Source organism: Polypterus senegalus, chromosome 2, assembly GCF_016835505.1.
Source record: "Polypterus senegalus isolate Bchr_013 chromosome 2, ASM1683550v1, whole genome shotgun sequence".
Lineage (NCBI taxonomy): Eukaryota > Metazoa > Chordata > Cladistia > Polypteriformes > Polypteridae > Polypterus > Polypterus senegalus.
Window position 1 is genome coordinate 281,888,954 of NC_053155.1, and position 23,718 is coordinate 281,912,671.

Sequence of the window (23,718 nt, forward strand, 5' to 3'; positions counted from 1 at the left end):
CCGGAGTTTATGCAACAGTACAGTACTGCCCCATTAAACAACCCCACACTTGGCCTAGAACAGTAAGTACATATTGAATACCTAAAAAAGTAAAACATTTTCTACAATAATAAATGGTTTCACAAGAGACAGGGAATGCAAATGATTTTTGAAGGAGGGGAATCTGACCCAGGAAAGCAACAAATAGGCACTTCTGTACTCAGTCTGTATATGGCCATTCTATAATGTATTATTAAAGGTTGTGGTAAAAAGCTATCAACAAATTAAACACAGAAGAGACATACTAAACACTGACAAGAGCAACACACACACACTAGATATTCAACTGTAGATTTGTTTTACCTTTGGGGTCCACTTGTGCTAGGTAAGTAAGTGTACAACTTCTAGGTCCATGACTCTGAATCAAATACCCAGTCTGTATAGACACTGCACGTACCATATCTTTCTTTGGTGGATATTTCTGAAAATGCAAAAATGTATTAAAAAAAATAAATTTAGTTCTGAAATTATAACATCACAAAATAAAGCCCCATAAGCATTTCACAAGATGTTTCTATCGATAGAGAGAGGAGAGGTTGTAAGCATGTGTGGATAGCACTTTGCCACACCTACCACACAAAGAACTGCCTGGATTGGGACCCGAGTGTGGGGGTGACATCTCAGCATCAAACTGGAAAAATGTTCGGTTTTTTAGGGTGGCTGGTTTGCCAATCCTGCTACCAACCCCCGCGTTTTCCCTATAAAATGGAGGACCTGCTTGCAGGGATATATGCAGACCAGGACCAAGCAATTGCAGGTTAAAGGCCTTGCTCAAGGATCCAATGGAGTAGAGTCACTTCTGTCGGATTCAAACAGATCCCAAGCCTCAGAGCCAAGACTCTACCCATTTCCATAGATATCTATAGATACTTTCTATAAATATTTACAACTAAAATAAATGGATATACTGTATATAGCAGCCAAAAAAAAAATCTGTGAGTGTTAGGTTGATTAGCGATTCTAAAATGGTTGGGAACATGGGTGTCTACATGAAGAGACCCTAAAATGGACTGGAGGTTTCTGCCTTTTGCCCAGTGATTGCCACAGTCCTGAATTTTAGTAAGAAAATATAAACATGTCATATGAAATGTTTAAAACAATAACATTCAAATGATTACACAGTAAGACTCCACTAGAGAAGACAGCTATAGTCGTGGTCAAATGTTTAGAGAATGACACAAGTATTGGTTTTCTGCTTCTGTGTTTTTAGATCTTTTGTGGGATGTTTCTATGGTATACTGAAGTATAATTACAAGCATTCCATAAGTTTCAAAGGCTTTTATTGACAATTATATTACATTTATGCAAAGAGTCAATATTTGCAGTGTTGGCCCTCTGCAATTCACCCTGTCTTGCTGTCATTCAACTTCTGGGCCAAATCCTGACTGATAGCAGCCCATTCTTGCATAATCAATGCTTGGAGTTTGTCAGAATTTGTGGGTTTTTGTTTGTCCACCCACCTTTTGAGGATTGACCATAAGTTCTCAATGGGATTAAGGTCTATGGAGTTTCCTGGTCATGGACTCAAAATTTCCATGTTTTGTCACCCAAGCTACTTAGTTATCACTTTTGCCTTATGGCATGGTGCTCCATCATGCGGAAAAAGGCATTGTTCGACATCAAACTGTTCTTGGATGGTTGGGAGAAGTTGGTCTCAGAGGATGTTTTGGTATCATTCTTTATTCATGGCTGTGTTCTTAGGCAAAATTGTGAGTGAGCCCACTCCCTTGGCTGAGAAGCAACCCCACAAATGAATGGTATCAGGATGCCAGACTGTTGGTATGACACAGGACTGATGGTGTGCTCACTTTTTCTTCTCTGGAGGAAAACAATCAGAAAGAGGATTCATCAGAGAAAATGACTTTACCCCAAGTCCTCAGCAGTCCAATCCCTGTACTTTTTGCAGAATTTCAGTCTGTCCCTGATGTTTTTCTTGGAGAGAAGTGGCTTCTTTGCTGCCCTTCTTGACAACAGGCCATCCTCCAAAAGTCTACACCTCACTGTGCATGCAATTGCACTCACACCTGCCTGCTGCTATTCCGGAGAAAGTTCTGCATTGATGGTGCCTTGATCCCGCAGCTGAATCAACTTTAGGAGAATGGCATCTGCTGGACTTTCTTTGGCACCCTTAAGACTTTTTCACAACAATTGAACCGATCTATTCTAAATCAATCAGCAAGACAGAGTGATCTCCAGCTTTGTCCTCGTCAACACGCTCACCTGTATTGACGAGAGGATCACTGAAGTTATGTCAGCAGGTCCTTTTGTGGCAGGGCTGATATGCAATGGAAATGGGTTTTTTGGGATTAAGTTCATTTTCATGGCAACGAGGGATTTTGAAAATAATTCATCTAATCACTCTTCATAACATTCTGGAGTATATGCAAATTGCCATCATAAAAACTGAGGCAGAAAACTTTGTGAAAATTAATGTGTGTGTCATTCTCAAAATGTTTGGCCATGGCTGTACAAAGGGGAAAGGTCCGGCAACACCAACACTTGAGCGGGCAGTGGGATATGGAAAGAATTGGAGACAGTAAGTCTCAGAAAATGTGGAGGAAGTTTTAAAAAGAGAAAGCAAAGATGGCACATGGGGTCAGGTGCTAGTCCCACTATGTGTTCGTGTGTTGGATGGGTAAGACGAAGCCATTCAGTTGTAAAAAATATTTTGTGGAGGAAAACTACTACTCACAGAGTGTTTCACAGAATAGTTCATAATGATGTAATCGTTTCCCATGGGCAACCATGAGCGCAATGTAATGACATCTCTGTTCTTCAGAGGCTTGGGGCATTTCCCTAAGCATAAAATGAAAGAAAACAATTGCATTAACATTAGAATTAAATTGATTTAGCTCAGCATAGGTACAGAATAGCATATCCAAATTAAGATTCACAGTATATAAAGACAATAACCAAAACCTTTTTGGAAATGGACTCCATATTTCCCACTCTCCCTTAGCTATTTATTATGGACAAATCTGTGGAACTGTGAGGTCAAATAAACCAAACAAGTACATTTTTTGTCTGAGTTACTATAAGTTTATCGTAATACAAACAAAGAAATTCCATAAAGGAAAATATCCTACAGTTAAGGTAGATAAGCGTCCTACAGACCAATATACAGCGACATACGATTTAGCAATTACTAAACCATAAAGGAGATCAGGAAAACATTAGTGCCCGAGGAAAATTTGTGCAAAAAAAAAAATGTAGTTCTGGCAGGAACATGGAATGGAGATCTAAGCAGATACTTTAATGACAGGATTACACTTATAGTTAAATGTTCTCAGGAGAGGAATTCTTTTTAGCAGTGTACAAAATGAGAATATCCCATTCTCTTGGAAATTTGTTTTTAGATACTAAATAGGGTTTAGTGCAGCATAAGATAATTAATGTTAGCAGAGAAGTAAGGGAACCACATACGTCCAATCTGGATTGGCTGAGACAGACTTTAGGAGTTTCTCACATTTAAACCTTTACCTCAGCAAGCAACAAATTCACAAATGAAGGAATTACCACAAATTACCACAGTAAATGATAAGAATAAAATTATATACTGCTACAGAAAACATATTGATGGTATTAAACCTGTTGGAGCTTTGATGTCATTTAGGGATACGTTTCAAAACTATTTCATCTTGCCCATTCAAACCTGAGCGACACATCAAATGTACTCCGCAGTGCACAGGGGCTTTCTTTTCGGTTGGTTCTTGCCCTGCTTTACTCTTGTAGAGTGTTAAGTTCTGTCGACAGGTTCAGAAAAAGCACGAATAAACAGACAATATGTACAACCCTCATAGAGATAACTCAGCAACCTCAGAATGCGAGGAAACGTGTGGCCTGGACTTTACATAATCACATTAAGGAAATGCCTGTTTATAATTTTTATGTCAGTGATTTTCAAATATATTCTTGGCTACTTCAAAATGCCCAGACAGTTGCACTTTTTCTCCTAAAAGTCACATGTTGCTTGTTTACACACTTACTGCATCAGAATTTGTCCAATGGGAGAAAAATATACTTTGTTTTGTAAATTAGTGCATTTACAGTATTATTTTATTACTGTATAAATAAATGTGAATATACATTAGATTTTTTTTACATTTTTCTGTTATGTTTTATATTTGTATGTACAGTATAAAAAGCTTTTAATAACTTGATACATTACATTCATACACATAGTAATAAATATTAGTAGCAAATAAGCTTTAATTTAGTCAAAAGCAGTGGTCTGCAATTAATTTCTTTATGTAAAGAGTTAAAACTTTAGAAGCTTTGTCTAAGATGAGAGAATATTCATCCTCCCCCATCTTTCACTTACATGCATAGTATCCAACATCTGCATTCACTGTGAGCTTGCCAATGTCAAAGGTTTCAATCACATTAGCGTCCCATTTTTTTCTGTACTCAATATCATGAAGAACATCATACATAGTCTCTGCTGAAATATCTTTACTCACCATACGGCACTGAAAAAGAAACAAACAAAAAAAAAATGATATGCACCTTTTCAATGATGTTAAAAATGACATTTACAATACATGATTTGATAAAACGCCACAATTTTCATTGAATACAGAAATGTGTGTTTGTTGAGCATAAAAACTGACTCATACACTTGATTACACTGGAAAAGCTTGGGTCTTATTCTGTGGAAGCATCTATGAATCTCTTTCCTCAATCACAAAGCTTGCTTACTAGAAATCCCTTCTTTTGTATTTTCAAATATTTTTACAAAATAATAATAATTTGGCATTTTGCATAAAGTGCAATTCAAAATATGTACCATCTCAAGATTATAAAACAAAAGCACAAAAAGTATAGAACGTTCAGTAAACAATTAGCATGATAATAAATTACATCTTGAAAGATGTGTATGGTCAGAACAAATAAATGTATTATAAGAGAAGGGAGGATGATTATAAAAAGGCAAACATAACATTCTCAGTTCCACTTAAACCCTTTCCAGTTGGTGGGTGTCAGGAGCCTATACTGCCTGCACTGCGCACAACCTCCAGCATCTCAAATGGCACCTTTAACTTGGGCAGATAGGAATGGGTGTGAATGGGTACAAGAGTGTGCCCTGCTGTGGACTGTCACCCTGTACTGGGCTGCTCCTGGCCTTTTTCAAATGGAGCTAGGAAAGGCTCTCACACCCCCACCACCTTCAGGCAAACAAAGCCCGAAGGACAGATGGTTCACACACTTTATCAATTTTGATCTGATGTGTTATAGCAAAACCAGAGGTGCCATTCGTTATTTGGTTGAGTACAAACAATAAACAGAATAAAACGGTGCATGAAGCAAACATTAAATGGTTTTAAATATAATTGTTGCATTTATCCAGTTCAAGCTGTGGTAGTCAACTTGGGTGGCTCACTTGCAACGAATGCTCATTTAAGTAAATTTTACTAAAATTGAGATGATAGAATTTCATCCTGTAAACACATCTGGCACAGAATTAAGCGATCAAAACTCATTGACTGTAACATACAGATACACTTTTGGCAGCAAATATAAATTTAAAAAGAGAACACCTACAGATATTCTTTTATGTTCTTTTCATCTTTCTACAGGATGTTATTTTGTTTTTACTAATTTAGATTTTATCTTTTTACAGGTTTTGTGAACCAAGAGGAAAATGAACAAGCTGATCGTTTTCTCCCGGAAACAGGAAAATAAATAAATAAATAAATAAAATGTAAAAGATCTTCTGAATACAAATAAATAAAACTCAGTCACAAAGGAGATTAAAAAAAAAAGAACTCTCAGAAGCACAGTATCAAGGCCAAAAAAATACATTTAAATCAGCAGACACCAACACTTTCTAGGGCCCTAACCTAATTCTGTATATCATAACTATAGAAAATAATTAGTCTATGGTAGGGATTAAACAAAACCCAATCGTGAGGATGCTGTTATTCTGCCCAATGTGAAAGGAAAGCTCATTACATAAGCAATGCAAAATTAGTTACAGCCGTGTGGTAAACTGTTTATTTAGGAACAAAAAAGGGCTGAGAAATAAAACAACCCACCTCACCCCCTTATCCACCCTTACGTTTAAAAAAAAATCTAAAAAAGCAACTATATTACCAGTGCTTACATATTTATTTATTACATTTTTCTTTAACATATTATACGGTGTTTACAAAGAGCCACCCAGCTAAGGTGCGTAATCATTGGTGTAATTCCTGTACTGGACTTTATCCAATTTAGTGGCTCTTATAGATAATTTTCTAGAAAAGAAACAAAAAACAAAGACTCTAACTATATTACACTTTTGGTCTTATTTTACATGGAGGAAGTCTTTGTAAATATGTGGACAGCATGTTTGCTCAACACAAAAGACACCCTTATCAAAATATAAAAGGCAGCAATGGCAACTGGTGCATCACAAAGATCTCCTCAAACGAAAGGGCATTTCGCTTACATGTCTTCATTTGTTGGATATGCCAGCATCTGAGGAACATCAAGCCCTAACCAAGGTGAGCATTAATGCCACTGCTCCCTTTCCTTTTAATATATTATGGTTTATTTTTGTATTACTAGCATTGTGATTCCCAGGTGCCTTGAATTGGATTAAGCAGGTTCACGAGGGTTATGTTAGGTTTATTACATTTTTTCCAATTGGCATTCAGACAAAAAATAAAAACTGCAGTGTTATGTAGTGTGAAAAACTATGTTTAAATAATTGAACAAACCTGGAATTTTCCAGCATTTCTTAATTATTTAGATATGAATTAAAAAAAAGTTTATAAAACCTATTAATATCAGAGATATGTGTTTAACTCTAAGGAATATATTATTATAATGTAATATGATGCAACTGGGAGTGGCATGGTGGCGCAGTGGGTAGTGCTGCTGCCTCGCAGTTAAGAGACCCAGGTTTGCTTCCCAGGTCCTCCCTGTGTGGAGTTTGCATGTTCTCCCTGTGTCTGCGTGGGATTCCTCCGGGTACTCCGGTTTCCTCCCACAGTCCAAAGACATGCAGGTTAGGTGCATTGGCTACCTAAATTGTCCCTAGTGTGTGTGCACCCTGCAGTGGGCTGGCGCCCTGCCTGGGGTTCATTTCCTGCCTTGCGCCCTGTGTTGGCTGGGATTGACTGCAGCAGACCCCCGTGACCCAGTAGTTAGGATATAGCGGGTTGGATAATGGATAGATGGATGATGCAACTGAATTCAAGTTTATTTTGTGTTTAACGTTTTGAAGGATGCACAAGATACTGTAGGGACAGATGGAAATGAATACAAGTCTTAGGGGTGGGGGTCGACTTGTTCTTAATTTTACTTTTTGTAAAAATTGATTGATTTGTATGGAATGATTGCAATAAAATTAATACAATTTCCAAAAAAAAAAAATGAATACAAGTCTGTATCGGATGTTTTAAAAAATAATATAGGAAAATACCTAATATAGATAAAGTTGATAAGAAAAGGAGGAAAAAAAAATAAACCCTTCGGACATATTCTCCTTTTAAATGTATATTTGATTAGTTCTGTAGTGTCCATGCAATGAACACGGTTTCAGCATATGATACCATCCGAGTCCAGAGTTTGGCATGGGATGCAGCGTTTGCTGCCACATTTCAGACTGAAACATTACTTCACCAAATTTAACTTAATAATATCTTTAATAAAAAGAACATTTAGTGATGGAGAGGCTGCCTGAAGAGATGGTCACCGTCCATACCATGTAATGCAGTACTGGCATGTGTTCAGTTAAATGTTTTAACCTGTGATCTGTTTTAGTCTGTTTATTGAAAAAGTGACAGTTTCACAAATTGAAGTTAAAGGCAAAGATAAGAATGCACTGCTATTGTGAAGAATCCTGAACAGCGCCAACAGAGTAGTGTAACAAGCTTTGCTCTACACACACAGGAGTAGCAGGACAAGAACAGTAATTGGTAGAGCAATATTTCACTCTGCAACGCAGATCTCTAGCACTGTCGATAAAACAATCAATGCTTGCATGAATTTAGCAGCATCGGAGTTTATATAGCAGCATCTATTGGTTCACAGTGGAACTAAAGAAGATAAATTAAAAATAGCCATTACTGTCATTTAATAACAAGGGATTCCCAGACTGTGTGAAGTTTAATGCTGCAAGACAGAGGAGGAATTTTGTTTCAAGGTGACATGTTTAGCCATTTCAACAGTCTACTTTTTTAGAGAGAATAAAAGAAAAATAAAAAGATACATAGCCAAATAAAAAAGTGAAACCGCACTAAAGCAAATTGTGTTCTACAATTAATGAGCCCCAACAGAAAAACTTTTATATAGCATCTTTCTAAAATGAACACCATACCAAGAAACTTGAAAACTATAGAACAATAATACAAAATTGTGACATACACAGTACAAGGTAATAATTGCTTTAATTTGTAAGTAGCCACTGCACCTGCCATTCAGAACAGATCATCCACCTGAGGCTAAGCATGTTCGGGCCTGGACAGTACTTGGATGGGAGACCAACTAGGAAAAAGCTTGGGTTGCGACTGGAAGAGGTGTTAGTGAACCCATCAGGGGGCTTTTAACCCTTTGGTCTGTGGGCGCATCTCAATTTCCCAGGGCTACGATGGGGACACAGGACACTATATCTGAAGGACAGTGCCCTATTTACAGCACAAAGTAAAACCAAGGTCCAAAACTCTCCATGGTCAATACAGATCCCTGGGTCTCTTTCATAAAAATTAGGGTTTATCGGCATGTCCTGGCTAAATTTTCCAACACAGCCTGGTCATTCTGGTCCCCTAAGCATCCCGTGTCTCTAACTGTCTCTCTCATGCCTTCACCATCTAATAGCTAATGTGTGGCGAGTGACTGCCATCACCTCAAACACAAGTATGCTAAGTGGTTCCCCTTGGTCTGTGTAAAGTGCTTTGAGTAGAAAGAAAAATGCTTTACTAATGTAATGATAATAATTATTATTTTAATTATATACTTCAAACATATTACCAAGGTCAGACAGCAGCAACATTTTCCAAGAATGTTCTGGTAAAATGCAGTGTTGTGAGCATGTGTGAGCAAAGCCACAATTGACATCCTGGGAAACTGGCTCTGGCGAGTTACCATGTTGAGACACAGTATAATTCCTTGGGATTTACCAATTCTGATGATGTGTAAAGAAAGTTCTGTAATTGCTGGGTTGGGCATGCAAAGGATCACTACATTCTCATATAAGAGGTGGCAGAGTAGATGCAAGTAAACCACCCGTAAGTGACTCGAGCAATGACACGCAGAATTGTAACATTATCTCCACAGTTTCAGAATATCAGATTCCATGCAAAGTTGACCCACTCATTTAGAAAGTGATGTTTATTAGGGTCCTGTCCCTGAAAAACATCAGATTTTTGATTTTGGAAACAAAGTGGTCACTGCACTAACAGCTCCAGAAATTACTCGGATAGACAAACCATTAAAATAACAAATAATTCTAAAAAAAAAAAGAAACATCCAAGGCACACAAATCCCAAGAAAATATTGGGTAATACCCACAAAAGCCTGCACCTTGATCTTTTATTTACTTTCATTAAATGTCTCAACTAGGAAGAAATCTAGACCGACATTAAAACTGCAGTTATTTGTTTTCTCTTTTTTAAGGAGTAAACAGAAACTGTGGAACTACTTTATTCAACTATGAAAGGAGTCATTAAATATTTTATTCCTGGAATGAGTAAATAATGATGACATACAATGTGGAGGCTTCAAATATTTTAGACAGCCTGATATTAGCATTCTTATTTAAAGATATTCATTATGTTAATTCATATTCCATCCATGCTTTTTAAATCTGTGTAATCATATTATTGTATACATCCTCACTGTAAGTTCAGGGCAACTCCAAAATAGTCTACATAATTTACTACTAAGCATAATTAAAAATGCTTATTACCACCTTGGCAAATTAATTGCAAAGCATGATAGAAAAGCAATTAGAAAAACCTAATCTAATTGCACCATAACATTTGGCTGTTTGATGTGATCTCTGAGGGTGCAGTGCATAATAATAGCTTAGCAAAACCCAAACTAGGAGAATAAGAAAATAACAAACGCATTTGGTCATGGCACCAAAAGGATTTCAGGGTGCATGCAGACAAGATGAGCCCTAGTTGCACCTAAAGTATCACTGGGACAATCTTGACTTCAGTCTGGTGAGGATGCCCTATACAGTGATGTCCTTAATCAGTTGGTCTGGGTGATATGGTTAGATGTTGCATTCAACATTTTAGACCCAATAACCCACATTAATGATCTTCGTAAAGTATTCATCTCTCTTGTTTGTTCGCCATACAATTTGGAATTAAAATGGAATTTCATTTTATGAAATGCTATGTAACGGATTTAAAGATATAGTCCAAATTGTTGAAATGGAATGAAAATAAAATACCTTTTGTGTGTGTATAAAAGTAAAAACTGAAACATTGAAAGTGTATATGTATTTATCCCCTTTACTATGAAACCCCAAAATAAGATCTGTTCCAACCACTTAACTTCAGAAGTCACATAAATGATTAAGGTCCACCTGTGGGCAGTCAAAGTGTCACATGATGTGTATATAAACAGACCTGTTCTGCAAGGTCTTTTGACTTTGCAACACCACTAGGAAAGCAACATGAAGACCACGGAGCACTCCAAACAGGTCAGTGGCAAATGTGTGAAGAAATAGGTTGGGTTATAAAAAAAATCAAACTTTGAATATCCCACAGAGAACCATTAAATCTATTATAACAAAATTGAAAGAATATGGTATGACTACAAACCTGACAAGAAAAGGCTGCCCACCAAAACTCAAACACTGGGCAATGAAGGCATTAATCGGAGATACAACAAAGTCACTAAGGATAACACTGAAGGAGCTAGAAAGATCCATTGCAGAGACGGGAGTATCTGTCCACAGGACTACTTTAAGCCATACACCCCACTGTGCAGGGCTTTATGGAAGAGCAGCCAGAAAAGAGCCATTTATTAAAGAAGAAATAAGAAATTCTGTTTGGAGCTTGCCCAGCAGCATGTGGTAGACTCTCCAAACGCATGGAAGAAGGTTGTCTGGTAAGATGAGACTGAAACTTAACTTTTTGGATTACCCCTAAAAACACCATCCCCAAAATGAAGCACAGTAATGGCAGCATCATGCTGTGGGGATATTTTTCATCAACAGGACTGAAGAAAAGATGGATGCCACTCAACAGGAAAGCATGTTTCAGTCTGCCAGAGATTTGAGACTGGGATGAAGGTTCACCTTCCAGCAGGACAATGACCCTAAACATACTACTAAAGCCACACTGGAGTGGTTTAAAGAAATACATTTAAATGTCTAGGAATGGCCCAATCAAAATCCAGACCTGGAATATGGCATGACTTGAAGATTGCTGTATACCAATGCAATCTAACTTGAAGGAACAGGGGCAGTTTTGCCTTGAGAACTGGGAAAAAATCCCAGCAGCCAGTGGCTAGATGTGCTAAGATAATGGAGTCTTGCAACTGTAACTGCAGAAAAAGGTGGCTCTACAAAATACTGACACTGGGGAGGGAATACCTATGCACACTCATGATGTCCGTTTTTGTGTCTTAATTATTGTGTGTGTCACAATAAAAATAATTTTGCACCTTTGGTAAATGAAATGGTGCTAACCCCAAAAGAATCCATTTTAATTCCAGGTTGTAATGTGACAAAACAGATCAAACACCAAGGAGGATGAGCACTTTTGCAATGCACTGTATACTTTATGTCTCATGTTGCAATCCTGTCACAATCCCCAACAGCCATATTAACAGAAGCTACAAGTGCAGTATATTGTTAAATTAACTTTAATTATACATCAGTGACCAGATAAATGTCACACAATTTATCAGTTTGACTACATTAATATGACACTATCATACTATGGTGTCCATTTTCTGTTGTTAAGTGACGGCTATGTTGATTTCAGTTTCAATTAAATCAAAATGTGTGACAGAAGAGTTGCTTTGACTTCAGTGTTGTCCTATGAAATTCAGTCGTTTTCTTTTGGTTTGATGAAAAAAATCAAACATTGCTTGTTGATTTAAATTTTTGAGAACAAAAAAAAAACTCAAAAGATTTTTTTTATAAAATCTAGATTTACAGCACGCCTAACCATTGTATGAAAAACTCTGATTCTGCTTAGACCTTCCAGTAATCTAGGAATACTAATCCCACCTCCTTAGGTGTGGCATATGGAGCTGCTTCAACCCCTGCTGGCACTAAATCCAGGAGGCATTTTTTATATCATTTAAAAATGAGTTTAACCAGAAGATGAGGATACTGTGTGAAATGTACCCTTAATTAGTTTCCAACTAACATTTCAAAGTTTTTCCTTTACAAAGTGAACCACAGACACGTGGAATAAGTTACAAAGTACTGTTGTGGTCAGTCAAACTTTAAGGACTTTCAAAAGTTGGCTTGATATTATTTTGGAGGAATGAAGTGGATAGGAGTGGCAAGCTTTGTTGGGTTGAATGGCCTGCTCTTGTCTAGATCTTTCTAATGGAGGTCTCAAAATGTGCCTTTTTGCTCCTATAGGTGATAAAAGCCATCTAACATGTGTTTAGAAGAACAGATCTCTACATTATCTGGGGTCAGCCTAAATTCAGCAAGGTTTGGAAGGTAACGTGTTTGTCCACCTTCTACTCCATCCAGCCTGCTGACTATTCCAAAGACTAATCTTGGAATCTTGAACTAAGTATTTTAGAATGGTCTTTTTTGTAGTAATCTTTAGTACTTTAATGAGGTTGGTGGAGACTGCTGCTATTGAAATGACTAATGAAAGTGAGCCCAAGACCTTAGTATTTTGAATCTACAGGACAATTAACCCTATTTACATTCAATATTCAACAGCACTGAAATTATGACCACCTCCTACTGTAGCATGAAGTGTGGAGTTGTGAATTACACTTTTGGAATAAACTGCATTTTAGTTTTCACTCTCCAAGTCTCATTTTCTCTTGACTGCTGCTTTACATGTAATGCTACATATATTCTTAACTCTTGCTTTAGAACTCCTGCTTTACCTCACAATATCTACAGGTGCTTGTCATAAAATTAGAATATCATGTCAAAATTGATTTATTTCATAATGAAAGAAAGGGATAGTCTGTTATGAAATTTCTGGTCTCAGGCAGTCTTGACAAGAGTGTAGGCGCAACATCATACAGGTAAAGCTGAATTCTGTGTCAGTGCTCCACTGAGCATCCGAGTGGGTAGTTGTGTCATGTGTGGATACTGTACTGTTTGAGTTTCATAGCACTTCTCAAAGTTTTCTTTGCGATGAAGAAAAAAAGTAAGAAACACCATCAGTTTACACTGGAAAATAAACTTACATTTAATGTATCATTTTCATACTGAATTCATACCTGTATTCTTATATATAAAAAAGCTACATGTAATGACTCATTTTCAAATAAAACATTTTTTGCAGTCTAAGAAGTGCTGTTTTTTTTTTTTTTTTGCTTTATTTTTTATATAAAGGTATTGTCAAGCTTGGGTCACAGAGTTGCACGAGAGACATGAAGACGAGTCCAGGCTTTCAAAGAAAATATAGACACTTTATTACTTCAATAGAGAAGGCAGATACAGTCTCAAGACTTCATCCAAAACAGAATCTGATACTTCAGCACTCAGGCACAATAGACAGGAGCCACAACACAGGCAGTCGTTCAGCTTTAGCTTCCATCTTCAGATTAGAAGAACACCAGAGGTTCGGAATCACCGTTGTGGCAGACCAGGACAGTGGAAGGAAGAGCAGGTGAAACACTTGTTGTTAAATGTTCTAAACATCGTGCAACAAGCATGTTTACGCAGTAAGCCTGATCCTGCAGAGGACAACCAATTAGTATGCCCTTGGTTTACTGTTTACTAGACAGCCCAGAGCAGCCCCTGCCACTAGAGAAGACGAACCACCGGCAACCCCATTCACAATAATATACATATTTTCCACATATTCATAATAACAAAATTTCCATTATAACAAAATATTTTTATGGTCCCATGAATTTCATTACAATGGGATTCCACCTGTATTATTTTTTGATAGCTGTACAGTTTATCTCAAAAAAAGACTCGGCCAGAGTTAAATGTAGATGTAGTGATTAATGTGAATTAAAAACCACACGTGGATATTTCAAGTCCTACCGTAGAGATTGTTCTGAAGCTTAAAATTAATTTAAACAATATATACTGTACATTTTTTGTATAATGGAAATGACATAAAGGGTTAGTCATAATGCTGAACTAGTTATAAAGTGCAATACAACTGGAAATAAATCATCTCTTCAGTCTGTTTTATATATTTATTTAAAGTTACGTTACTTTCAACACCAAACCCTCCACTAAGCACAACTTAAGACAGAATGTCTAAAGAAGGAGATTTCTTTGGAGGGTTTACAAAAAAAAGACAAGTGGAGGGTCCAAGTGAGGGCAGACGTACAGTGGCCTTGTTAGCAAGCTGAGTACATGTATCATGCCTTAGTGTTATGAGCTCATCATTGAATTGTTATCCTCTTTCATACATATAACTCAGTATACTGTGAATTTGACAAGTTCACATGTTCTCACTAGCAAGAACAACTCATTAAGTATTCTACGTTATGGTTTACCACTGCCTGTTAAAAGGCAGACAGTCATGGCAAAAGCCTCTGCAGAGAACTGTTAAAAAAAAAATGGGAAAGCAATTACAAAAGATTGACTTTATACTGTGCAACACTGACCAAAATTCCCTGAAGTAGTGCAAAAGATAAAAATAATATTCTAGCTAAAATATATTCTAAACAGAACACAAACAACAATACTTACAGTAGATGACGCACACCAACCATGGAAGCTTTGCGGCTATACTATGCAACAGCTCCAAATCACACTCACAACATGAACAGATGCTCAAATAGCAAAGCCTGGTGATGCCTCTCAAGTCACCTGTATTGCAGACTTGCAAAATAAAAGTATGTTTGGCATACTTTTAGCAATAGCAACTTAAAAAGAAAAGAACAAGAAGGTGTAATTTCCTGTTAATTTTAAATACTTGAAATACTTATAGTGAGCTGCAAAATGTTTTGGGCACCAGTCTATTACACTGATCACTCATTTGCAAAACTACAATGGGCCAGCTCAAAACTTCTAATTAACCAAACAGTCACAACTGGGATGTGGGTGGGACAAAGCAAACTAAACAAGAAAAATTCACACAGATACTGGGAGAACATATAAACACTACAGTCAGCAACAAGAAACTGGATTCAAGCCTTGTACACTGAATCTAGAAACAGTGACCATTGTGGCGCTAGTATATATTAACAGTGTCAAAGTTCACATCAAATTATTGTGCCATTCTGTGCACAAGATACTTCACCAGAAGGGCAACATGGAGGGGCAGTTAGCACTGCCTTATGGATCCAACTTTCTGGGATCGAATCTGTGCCCAGTCATTGGTTGTGTGGAATTTGCATGTCTTCAAAATGTTTGTGTGGGGCTTTTTTTTTTTTTAGATATTTCAGTTTTTACCCAAAATCTTCAAAGACACTAGTTAATAGATTTCAAACTGGCCTAGCAGGAGTCCATGGGTGTGAAAACGAGTGTGCCTTTTGCTAAATGCTGTCCACGGTTGCTTCATGCCTTGCTCTCAGTGCTGGTGGTATCGGCTCCCCTGAGCCTCTGTATTGGATTCAAATCGGTTTGAGTACGTTTCCTTTAGCAAAAAAATAATTCAACCCTTTACCGAAATACTGTTTGCTTATTCAGGGGCACAAGCACAACGGCGGCGATAGGTAGAAGAAAAAAAAAAAAAAAAAAAACAACTCTTCTCAAAACCATGATGATTCACAAACTACCGGTAGTCATTAGTGCTTGCTGCTAAATTTTTCCTTTTTATTTTAAATGAGTGAAATTATTACTCCTCAAGATTTAGTTTCACCAAACTCCTATTAGCTCCAAGTTATCTTTTGGTGTAATCTGTAAATAGAGCAAATCAAATTTATTGTTACATTTAGTCTAAAACTGATGAAGGTCCACAGCAGATGATATAGAAGCCCCTGATGAATGTCTCTCTGAAAGTCTTCCCTTTTTTCTAGAATAGAGTACTATGAAACACATGTACCAGTTAGATATTTGGCATCTATTGAAACAAAAATAGCGAGTCATTATTTTACACAAACTTACAAATGTTAATTTTGAAGACCAAAATCTGATAATGAAAGCAGAAGCATCAGTACCTTTAAAAAGTAAAATCAGATTAAAAAATTACAGAACTAAGTGCAAGTCTTTCAGTAAATTCACAACACAATTAGAATTTTTTGTGGGTATAAATTTGGAATATACAGTATATACCATCAGAAACAAAATGGATATCAAAGCACACCTCTACTATTCACCTCTATAGAGATCTTTGCTATGTAATTATGCACTGAATGGTTTTAACCGAGGATTCTCACACTACGCCAGCAGGGGAAAAAAAATTTAAAAATCAAATTAGTGTAATTCCAGGACTCAGGGGAGCTTATTGGATATAAATGAGTACATTTGTTAGGGCAGATGTACTCAGGAAAAAGAGTTCAGCAGTTGAAATTAGAATCTTTCTACTGAGAATAACATTTCACATGAGTTAGTTTCCAATTTCAATAGGGTTCTCTCTCTCTCTCTCTAATATATGAAAGTCGGAAGTTTTTTTTTTGAGACATTCTGGTGTGTGTGGGAATGTGTATATAATTTATGGATCTCTTTATTCATTAATGTATTTTAATTAGCTTTTGTAAAAAGTCAAATTCTACCTGGGGAAAATAAAGTTTGATCTAGGTGTGTGCAAGTAGTATATTTAACAAATACTGTACAATGTATAGAAACACTTGAATAGACATATATTGCTCTGATTTTAGTATTGCTTTTGCAACTTGAAAGTTACATAATTCTGAAAATATGGTTTGTTGGTAAGAATCAGGCTTAATCACATAATAACACTTGTATTTTAGGCCACACTTGCTTTTTCATGTATATAAGCCTCCAGAAAAAAGTCTAAGAAATTTAATAGGAATATTCTAATGGCATTGAATGCAGGAACTGCATAGCGCAAAGGTTCTCGGAGATCTTTTCACTTCAGAACTGCTTCCTGAAAGGTTGTGCAAGCTTTCAAATGGCATCAGTAAAGTAACGTGACAGAGTTACTTCAGCGACAGTAACTAGGCTGGCATCTTTCCTCTGCACATTCTTAAAACTACCAGAGCGGGCACACAGAACTGTGGTATTCACAGCATACAAATGTGATGCAGCAGCACTGGAAAATGCAGAGTTTGGAGTATATTTATACTGTACTTGGAAAACTTTATATAGATTTGTGCATCTTATTAAAGAAAAATGTTTTCAAAGGGTCAGTGCAGCTTATCAGGTTAAGAGCCTTCTAACATGAAAAACTGGAGGCATTTTATAGATTGAAAATGTATTTATACCACATCTAAGGATTTTTCTTTTTGTGAAACTTTACTGAAAATCATTACATTTAAATTCAATACTCCTTTGATTTAAAATAATAAAAGTGACACCTGGTGACTCAATACTCTATAGATTTGCTGATGACATTTTCCAAGGGATAACCTATACAGAGATCAATTCAAAACATTCAGAGAGTCCAGTGTGCACTTCCAGATACTTTTACAAATGAAAACACCTTGCATGAGAGAAAACCAATTAACCAATCACATATTGTCCAACAAAATGCATCAAAAATTCTCCTCATTACTGCTTGTGCATCTCAGCTCTAGTATCATTGTTTTCTGTCAAGGTGGAATGTAATAATATATGTTCAATGTCAGAGCTGCACAAAATTATTCTAATTATGGTAATCTGTATATGTATTTGTAATAAAATAATCTGAAGGTGGCTAAAATAATGTAAAAAAAATAAAATAAAGCAATTTAACTAACTGAAATGTTTTTATTTTTTTAAGCATTTCTCCCCTGGGCAGGTAGTTAAGTTAAAACTGCTCTTGGTCAAAAGAGCAAACTACTTAAAACTACTACCTGTAACAGTCAGTAATCTTTCTGGCAAATCTTTATTAACTTCACACAAAGAAATGGACCAACACCTGTCTATTCCTCGCTGTGGAGCTGTTAGATTAGTTGGGGAACAGAGTTGTGAGGTCTTGCTATGGATTTCCAATGAGCAGGGACTCTGATTGGATCAATGAATTATATCCTAAATTATCCTAAATCCTAAATTAATCTTTTTAAAATTTTCAAACATGGCAGCATTGCTCTGGTATTGTGCTTTGGACCACTGTCCTACTGAAACAGATTTAAAACCAGCATTTTCCCCAAATTGAACACTTCTGCTAAAAGTCATTTCCATATCATGATGCCACATTTTATGGAGGGGATGGTGTGACACGTCACCACTCTCCAGTGTCATAATTATAAAGAATTACCTTATTTCGAATATACTTTCACTCTTCTGAGAATACATGTAAGCAAGAACTTCATTGAACTACGGACACCATGAACTATGTACATATGGTAGTTAACTTCAAGTTGAAGTACAATAAGGCCATGATTTGTTGAGGAGATACATCCATTCATTTCCAATCCCACTTACCTTAAGCAGGGTCACGGTAGAATTATAGTTTAAAACACAGTCACTATAACTTGTGTAACTCAATGACGGACACAAACTGCCATTATAGCAGTTTCCCTAAGAAGTATGTAAGCACTGTGGTGGAAGTTTTGTACTTGTTTCTTCACTTCTCTGATGGTTGTTTGCGGTTTTAAAATGATGTCCCATTCCTGCATAGACTTGGAGCTCAGACTTAGCAGACTTTTATTTCAAAGGTTTCTTTTGAAAGTTTCAGCCAAGAAAGACAAGGAAATGTATTTACCTTCAAAGGGTTAGTTGAGCACCTGCTATTAACTTCCATCACGGTCAATGCAGAATTAAAAAAAAAAAAACCCAGCTCATTCAGATAATATATTGTATTTGACCAAATTTAAATTTGAAATTACAGAAACACTTTGCTAAACTGATCATTTCAGTTTTCATTTTGTGTAATTTGTCACAGGCTTCTAACAATTAAAAATTTTTTTTATTGACCTTACACAAAGAATCTCATTTCCGCTATTTCAAAACTCAAAATATGAGATAGCAAAATATAAAAAAATGTGTTAGGGGATGAATTCTGTTGGTAGCTAATGCACAGCTACCGGACTCCAGCAAAACACCATGCCTAGAAGATGAGACAACTCTTGGCTAAAACAAGGCGACATACTACACATTTCACTGTGCTTCATATGTCTTTGCTGCAATATTATCTATCCTCTTACTCTTAGCTCTTTTACAGCTAAAGAAGGAAGAAAAGAATATAATTGGATTGTTAAAGAAATTAGACACTACATATAAGCAGAGGTAGGACCCAGAAAAAAATTAGACCAATGAAACCAAATAAGCTCCCAATAGAGTAAATAGCAAATTCAAATACAGGAGTTTGCAAGAATATTAATATATACAGTACATGTCTATGCCAGTACAGTCAATTGAACCTTCAGCAAAGGGCAACAAACAAAAAACACAAAAAAAAAAACAGAACGATGCTGCCAGAGGATGGCGTATGTTAAATGATTTATGCAGAAACTTTGGCAATAACAATGGACTGGACTACCTCGCATTTACGGTTCACTTACAGGATAATTTATTAAAAGTAATGTGCAATAATTTAATTATGCTTTCAAGGATATTCTAACAAATCATAAGCAAGTTTTTTCTTAACATATTCTCTTAAAATATAATATTTTGAGTAAAATGACTAAACGAGAAATGAGAAAAAATGTTCTCCAATATCTTTTGTTATACAATAGCTTGCTGTAAAATGTGGAATACAATAAGAAAGTTTAAATTCACATTATTGCATTTTCTGTTTTATTAGTATGTATGATAGCCATTTGTGTTTTTGCAAAAACAAAAAAACTAATGAATTGTAACCACAGTGTAGCAAGATTTAAATGTTGCTTGTTTACAAGAAGCATCAGTGTATGAATGGGTCATTGGGGACTACTGGGTGGCTTCTGGGTTGAATGTTGCATTACCAAAGTTGCATTAATTTCAGTCTGTGAATTATTGGCAATGCTAATTGCATTTAAATATTACTTAAATGTAAGCTACAGGACACAAAGCCCTTAATAAAGATTTTTTTTTTATTTTGAAATGCTTCAACATTGCCACACTAACAGCAAATAACACTGCCTCTGACTCCATCGTCAATTGACTCGTAGGCTATATGAGGATATAAAAAGAGAAATGAAAGGAACAGACTACTAAATATCTGTAGAGGGGCCAGTGGGCAGCCTAGCAAAGACTACAAACATAGTCAAGACGTGCAACAGCTCATGCACAATCAAGTGAGAAAACAAGTGTGGAGGGCAGAACAAAAGCCTGATTTCATCGAGGCAAATTAAAGGTGAGAAAAACAGAGGGAAGAGCAGAAGGTTATCCAACAAAAGAGTTAGGCTAGGCTCTGCTGCCAGGGCAATATTTGATTTTTATGGATAAGACAATTAGTGAATTCAGTTTACATGGGAGCGGTTACCTTGTAGTGATAGATAATGTCAGCAAATGAAGGTAGAACCAAGCGTGTTACTGTAACAACACATTTTCTAGGGGAAAAAAAAAAAGAACAGTACTAAGACCGATAGAAGTACTTTCCTTTCAGTCTCTGTACCAAAAGTATCACATAAAACGGTCAGAAATTGATATATTATTTTTTATTGTATTTACTGGATGGATGGATGGATGGATGTATTTACTCCAGTGTAGGATTAAAACAAAAAATCCCCTGCACAAAGTCTTTACACTGTTCTTTAAGTATCCTTGCTACACTTTTCAGCTCGCCGTGTTCCATAGTCTGACCTGACACCAGACGAACTGTATCATTTTCTTGTTTTCCCCTTGGGGGGTTATCACAGATGGCCAAAAGTGGATAGCAGACGTCATGTAGTATATGTGTACAAATTTTCACGTAAATAGTTCAAACAGTTTGCAAGCTACAGGTGATTTAAAATCCTGGACAGACAAATGTAAAGCCATGGTAGCATATTATACAAGATGATATATATATATATATATATATATATATATATCTATATATATATATATATATCTATATCTATATATATATATATATATATATATAGATATAGATATATATATATATATATATAGATATATATATATAGATATATAGATATATATATATATATAGATATATAGATATATATATACAGTGGTGTGAAAAACTATTTGCCCCCTTCTTGATTTCTTATTCTTTTGCATGTTTGTCACACAAAATGTTTCTGATCATCAAACACATTTAACCATTAGTCAAATATAACACAAGTAAACACAAAATGCAGTTTTTAAATGATGGTTTTATTATTTAGGAAGAAAAAATCCAAACCTACATGGCCCTGTGTGAAAAAGTAATTGCCCCTTGTTAAAAATAACCTAACTGTGGTGTATCACACCTGAGTTCAATTTCCGTAGCCACCCCCAGGCCTGATTACTGCCACATCTGTTTCAATCAAGAAATCACTTAAATAGGAGCTGCCTGACACAGAGAAGTAGACCAAAAGCACCTCAAAAGCTAGACATCATGCCAAGATCCAAAGAAATTCAGGAACAAATGAGAACAGAAGTAATTGAGATCTATCAGTCTGGTAAAGGTTATAAAGCCATTTCTAAAGCTTTGGGACTCCAGCGAACCACAGTGAGAGCCATTATCCACAAATGGCAAAAACATGGAACAGTCGTGAACCTTCCCAGGAGTGGCCGGCCGACCAAAATTACCCCAAGAGCGCAGAGACGACTCATCCGAGAGGTCACAAAAGACCCCAGGACAACGTCTAAAGAACTGCAGGCCTCACTTGCCTCAATTAAGGTCAGTGTTCATGACTCCACCATAAGAAAGAGACTGGGCAAAAATGGCCTGCATGGCAGATTTCCCAGACGCAAACCACTGTTAAACAAAAAGAACATTAAGGCTCGTCTCAATTTTGCTAAGAAACATCTCAATGATTGCCAAGACTTTTGGGAAAATACCTTGTGGACTGATGAGACAAAAGTTGAACTTTTTGGAAGGTAAATGTCCCGTTACATCTGGCGTTAAAGGGACACAGCATTTCAGAAAAAGAACATCATACCAACAGTAAAATATGGTGGTGGTAGTGTGATGGTCTGGGGTTGTTTTGCTGCTTCAGGACCTGGAAGACTTGCTGTGATAGATGGAACCATGAATTCTACTGTCTACCAAAAAATCCTGAAGGAGAATGTCCGGCCATCTGTTCATCAACTCAAGCTGAAGCGATCTTGGGTGCTGCAACAGGACAATGACCCAAAACACACCAGCAAATCCACCTCTGAATGGCTGAAGAAAAACAAAATGAAGACTTTGGAGTGGCCTAGTCAAAGTCCTGACCTGAATCCAATTGAGATGCTATGGCATGACCTTAAAAAGGCGGTTCATGCTAGAAAACCCTCAAATAAAGCTGAATTACAATAATTCTGCAAAGATGAGTGGGTCAAAATTCCTCCAGATCGCTGTGAAAGACTCATTGCAAGTTATCGCAAACGCTTGATTGCAGTTATTGCTGATAAGGGTGGCCCAACCAGTTATTAGGTTCAGGGGGCAATTACTTTTTCACACAGGGCCATGTAGGTTTGGATTTTTTTTCCTAAATAATAAAACCATCATTTAAAAACTGCATTTTGTGTTTACTTGTGTTATATTTGACTAATGGTTAAATGTGTTTGATGATCAGAAACATTTTGTGTGACAAACATGCAAAAGAATAAGAAATCAGGAAGGGGCAAATAGTTTTTCACACCACTGTATAGATATAGAATATGATATATACACCCTCTGCTGTCTCTTCAGATATATATAAGATACACACAACTGATATATAGATATAAGATAGGCCTGTGATATATAGATATAATGGGTTGGTGATAGATATAATTTTGCTCTCAATGATATATTACTCATTAAACATTTTCCACTTGAACATATATATAGATATATATATATAGATATATATATATATATATATATATATTCTTTGTTCATATATATGTGATATATATATATATAGATATATATATAATAAAACACATTAGAAAAGGTATATGGATATATATACATTAACTGATATTATAGCACCTGCACTATAGGACAATGGTCCCAAATCATGGCACTAGGCCAATTTTTCCATGGAGAGCACCTGGGGCTTACCATTCAGTGGGATCCCTGAACTTGTTTTCCTGCAACCAGATGATCCCATCTGGGACGATGGAAGACAGTGACATGCAAAGTGTGTTGTTTGTGTTCAATCTACTCTGTAATCTCCAGCAGACGAGCCAGAGTTTGTGAGGAGGGCAATAATACAATTTCAGGGTGCGAGAGTAGGTCGGGTGGGAGGAAAGAATCTAAATGTGGAAGCACATTGTGGGCAACACAGTTATCAATCAGAAGCCGAATCATCCTTTTCTTCTTCATATTGTGAGGTTTCTGAACTCTTTTGGGATCCCCCCACCCAACAGTAACGTCACACTGAAGTGCGTCCTGAAGCGTGATTGCCACGTCTGTGTAAGATTGTTTGTCCGTTTCCGGGGCAGGGCAACAGCAGGCTCAACAGCGTGCT

General features: G+C 36.5%; 1 protein-coding gene across 1 annotated transcript in view; it reads right to left on the bottom strand.

The window, feature by feature from the left end:
* The window catches only part of stard10 (StAR-related lipid transfer (START) domain containing 10), an 82,987-nt gene that overhangs the window by 31,419 nt on the left and 27,850 nt on the right, over positions 1-23,718 (bottom strand). The window contains exons 2-4 of the mRNA XM_039745655.1: positions 4,361-4,508; positions 2,732-2,835; positions 343-460 (exon numbers count right to left, since the gene is read on the bottom strand). Of these exons, the coding sequence (XP_039601589.1) occupies positions 343-460; positions 2,732-2,835; positions 4,361-4,508 (370 nt within the window). The remainder of the gene's footprint in view (positions 1-342; positions 461-2,731; positions 2,836-4,360; positions 4,509-23,718) is intronic.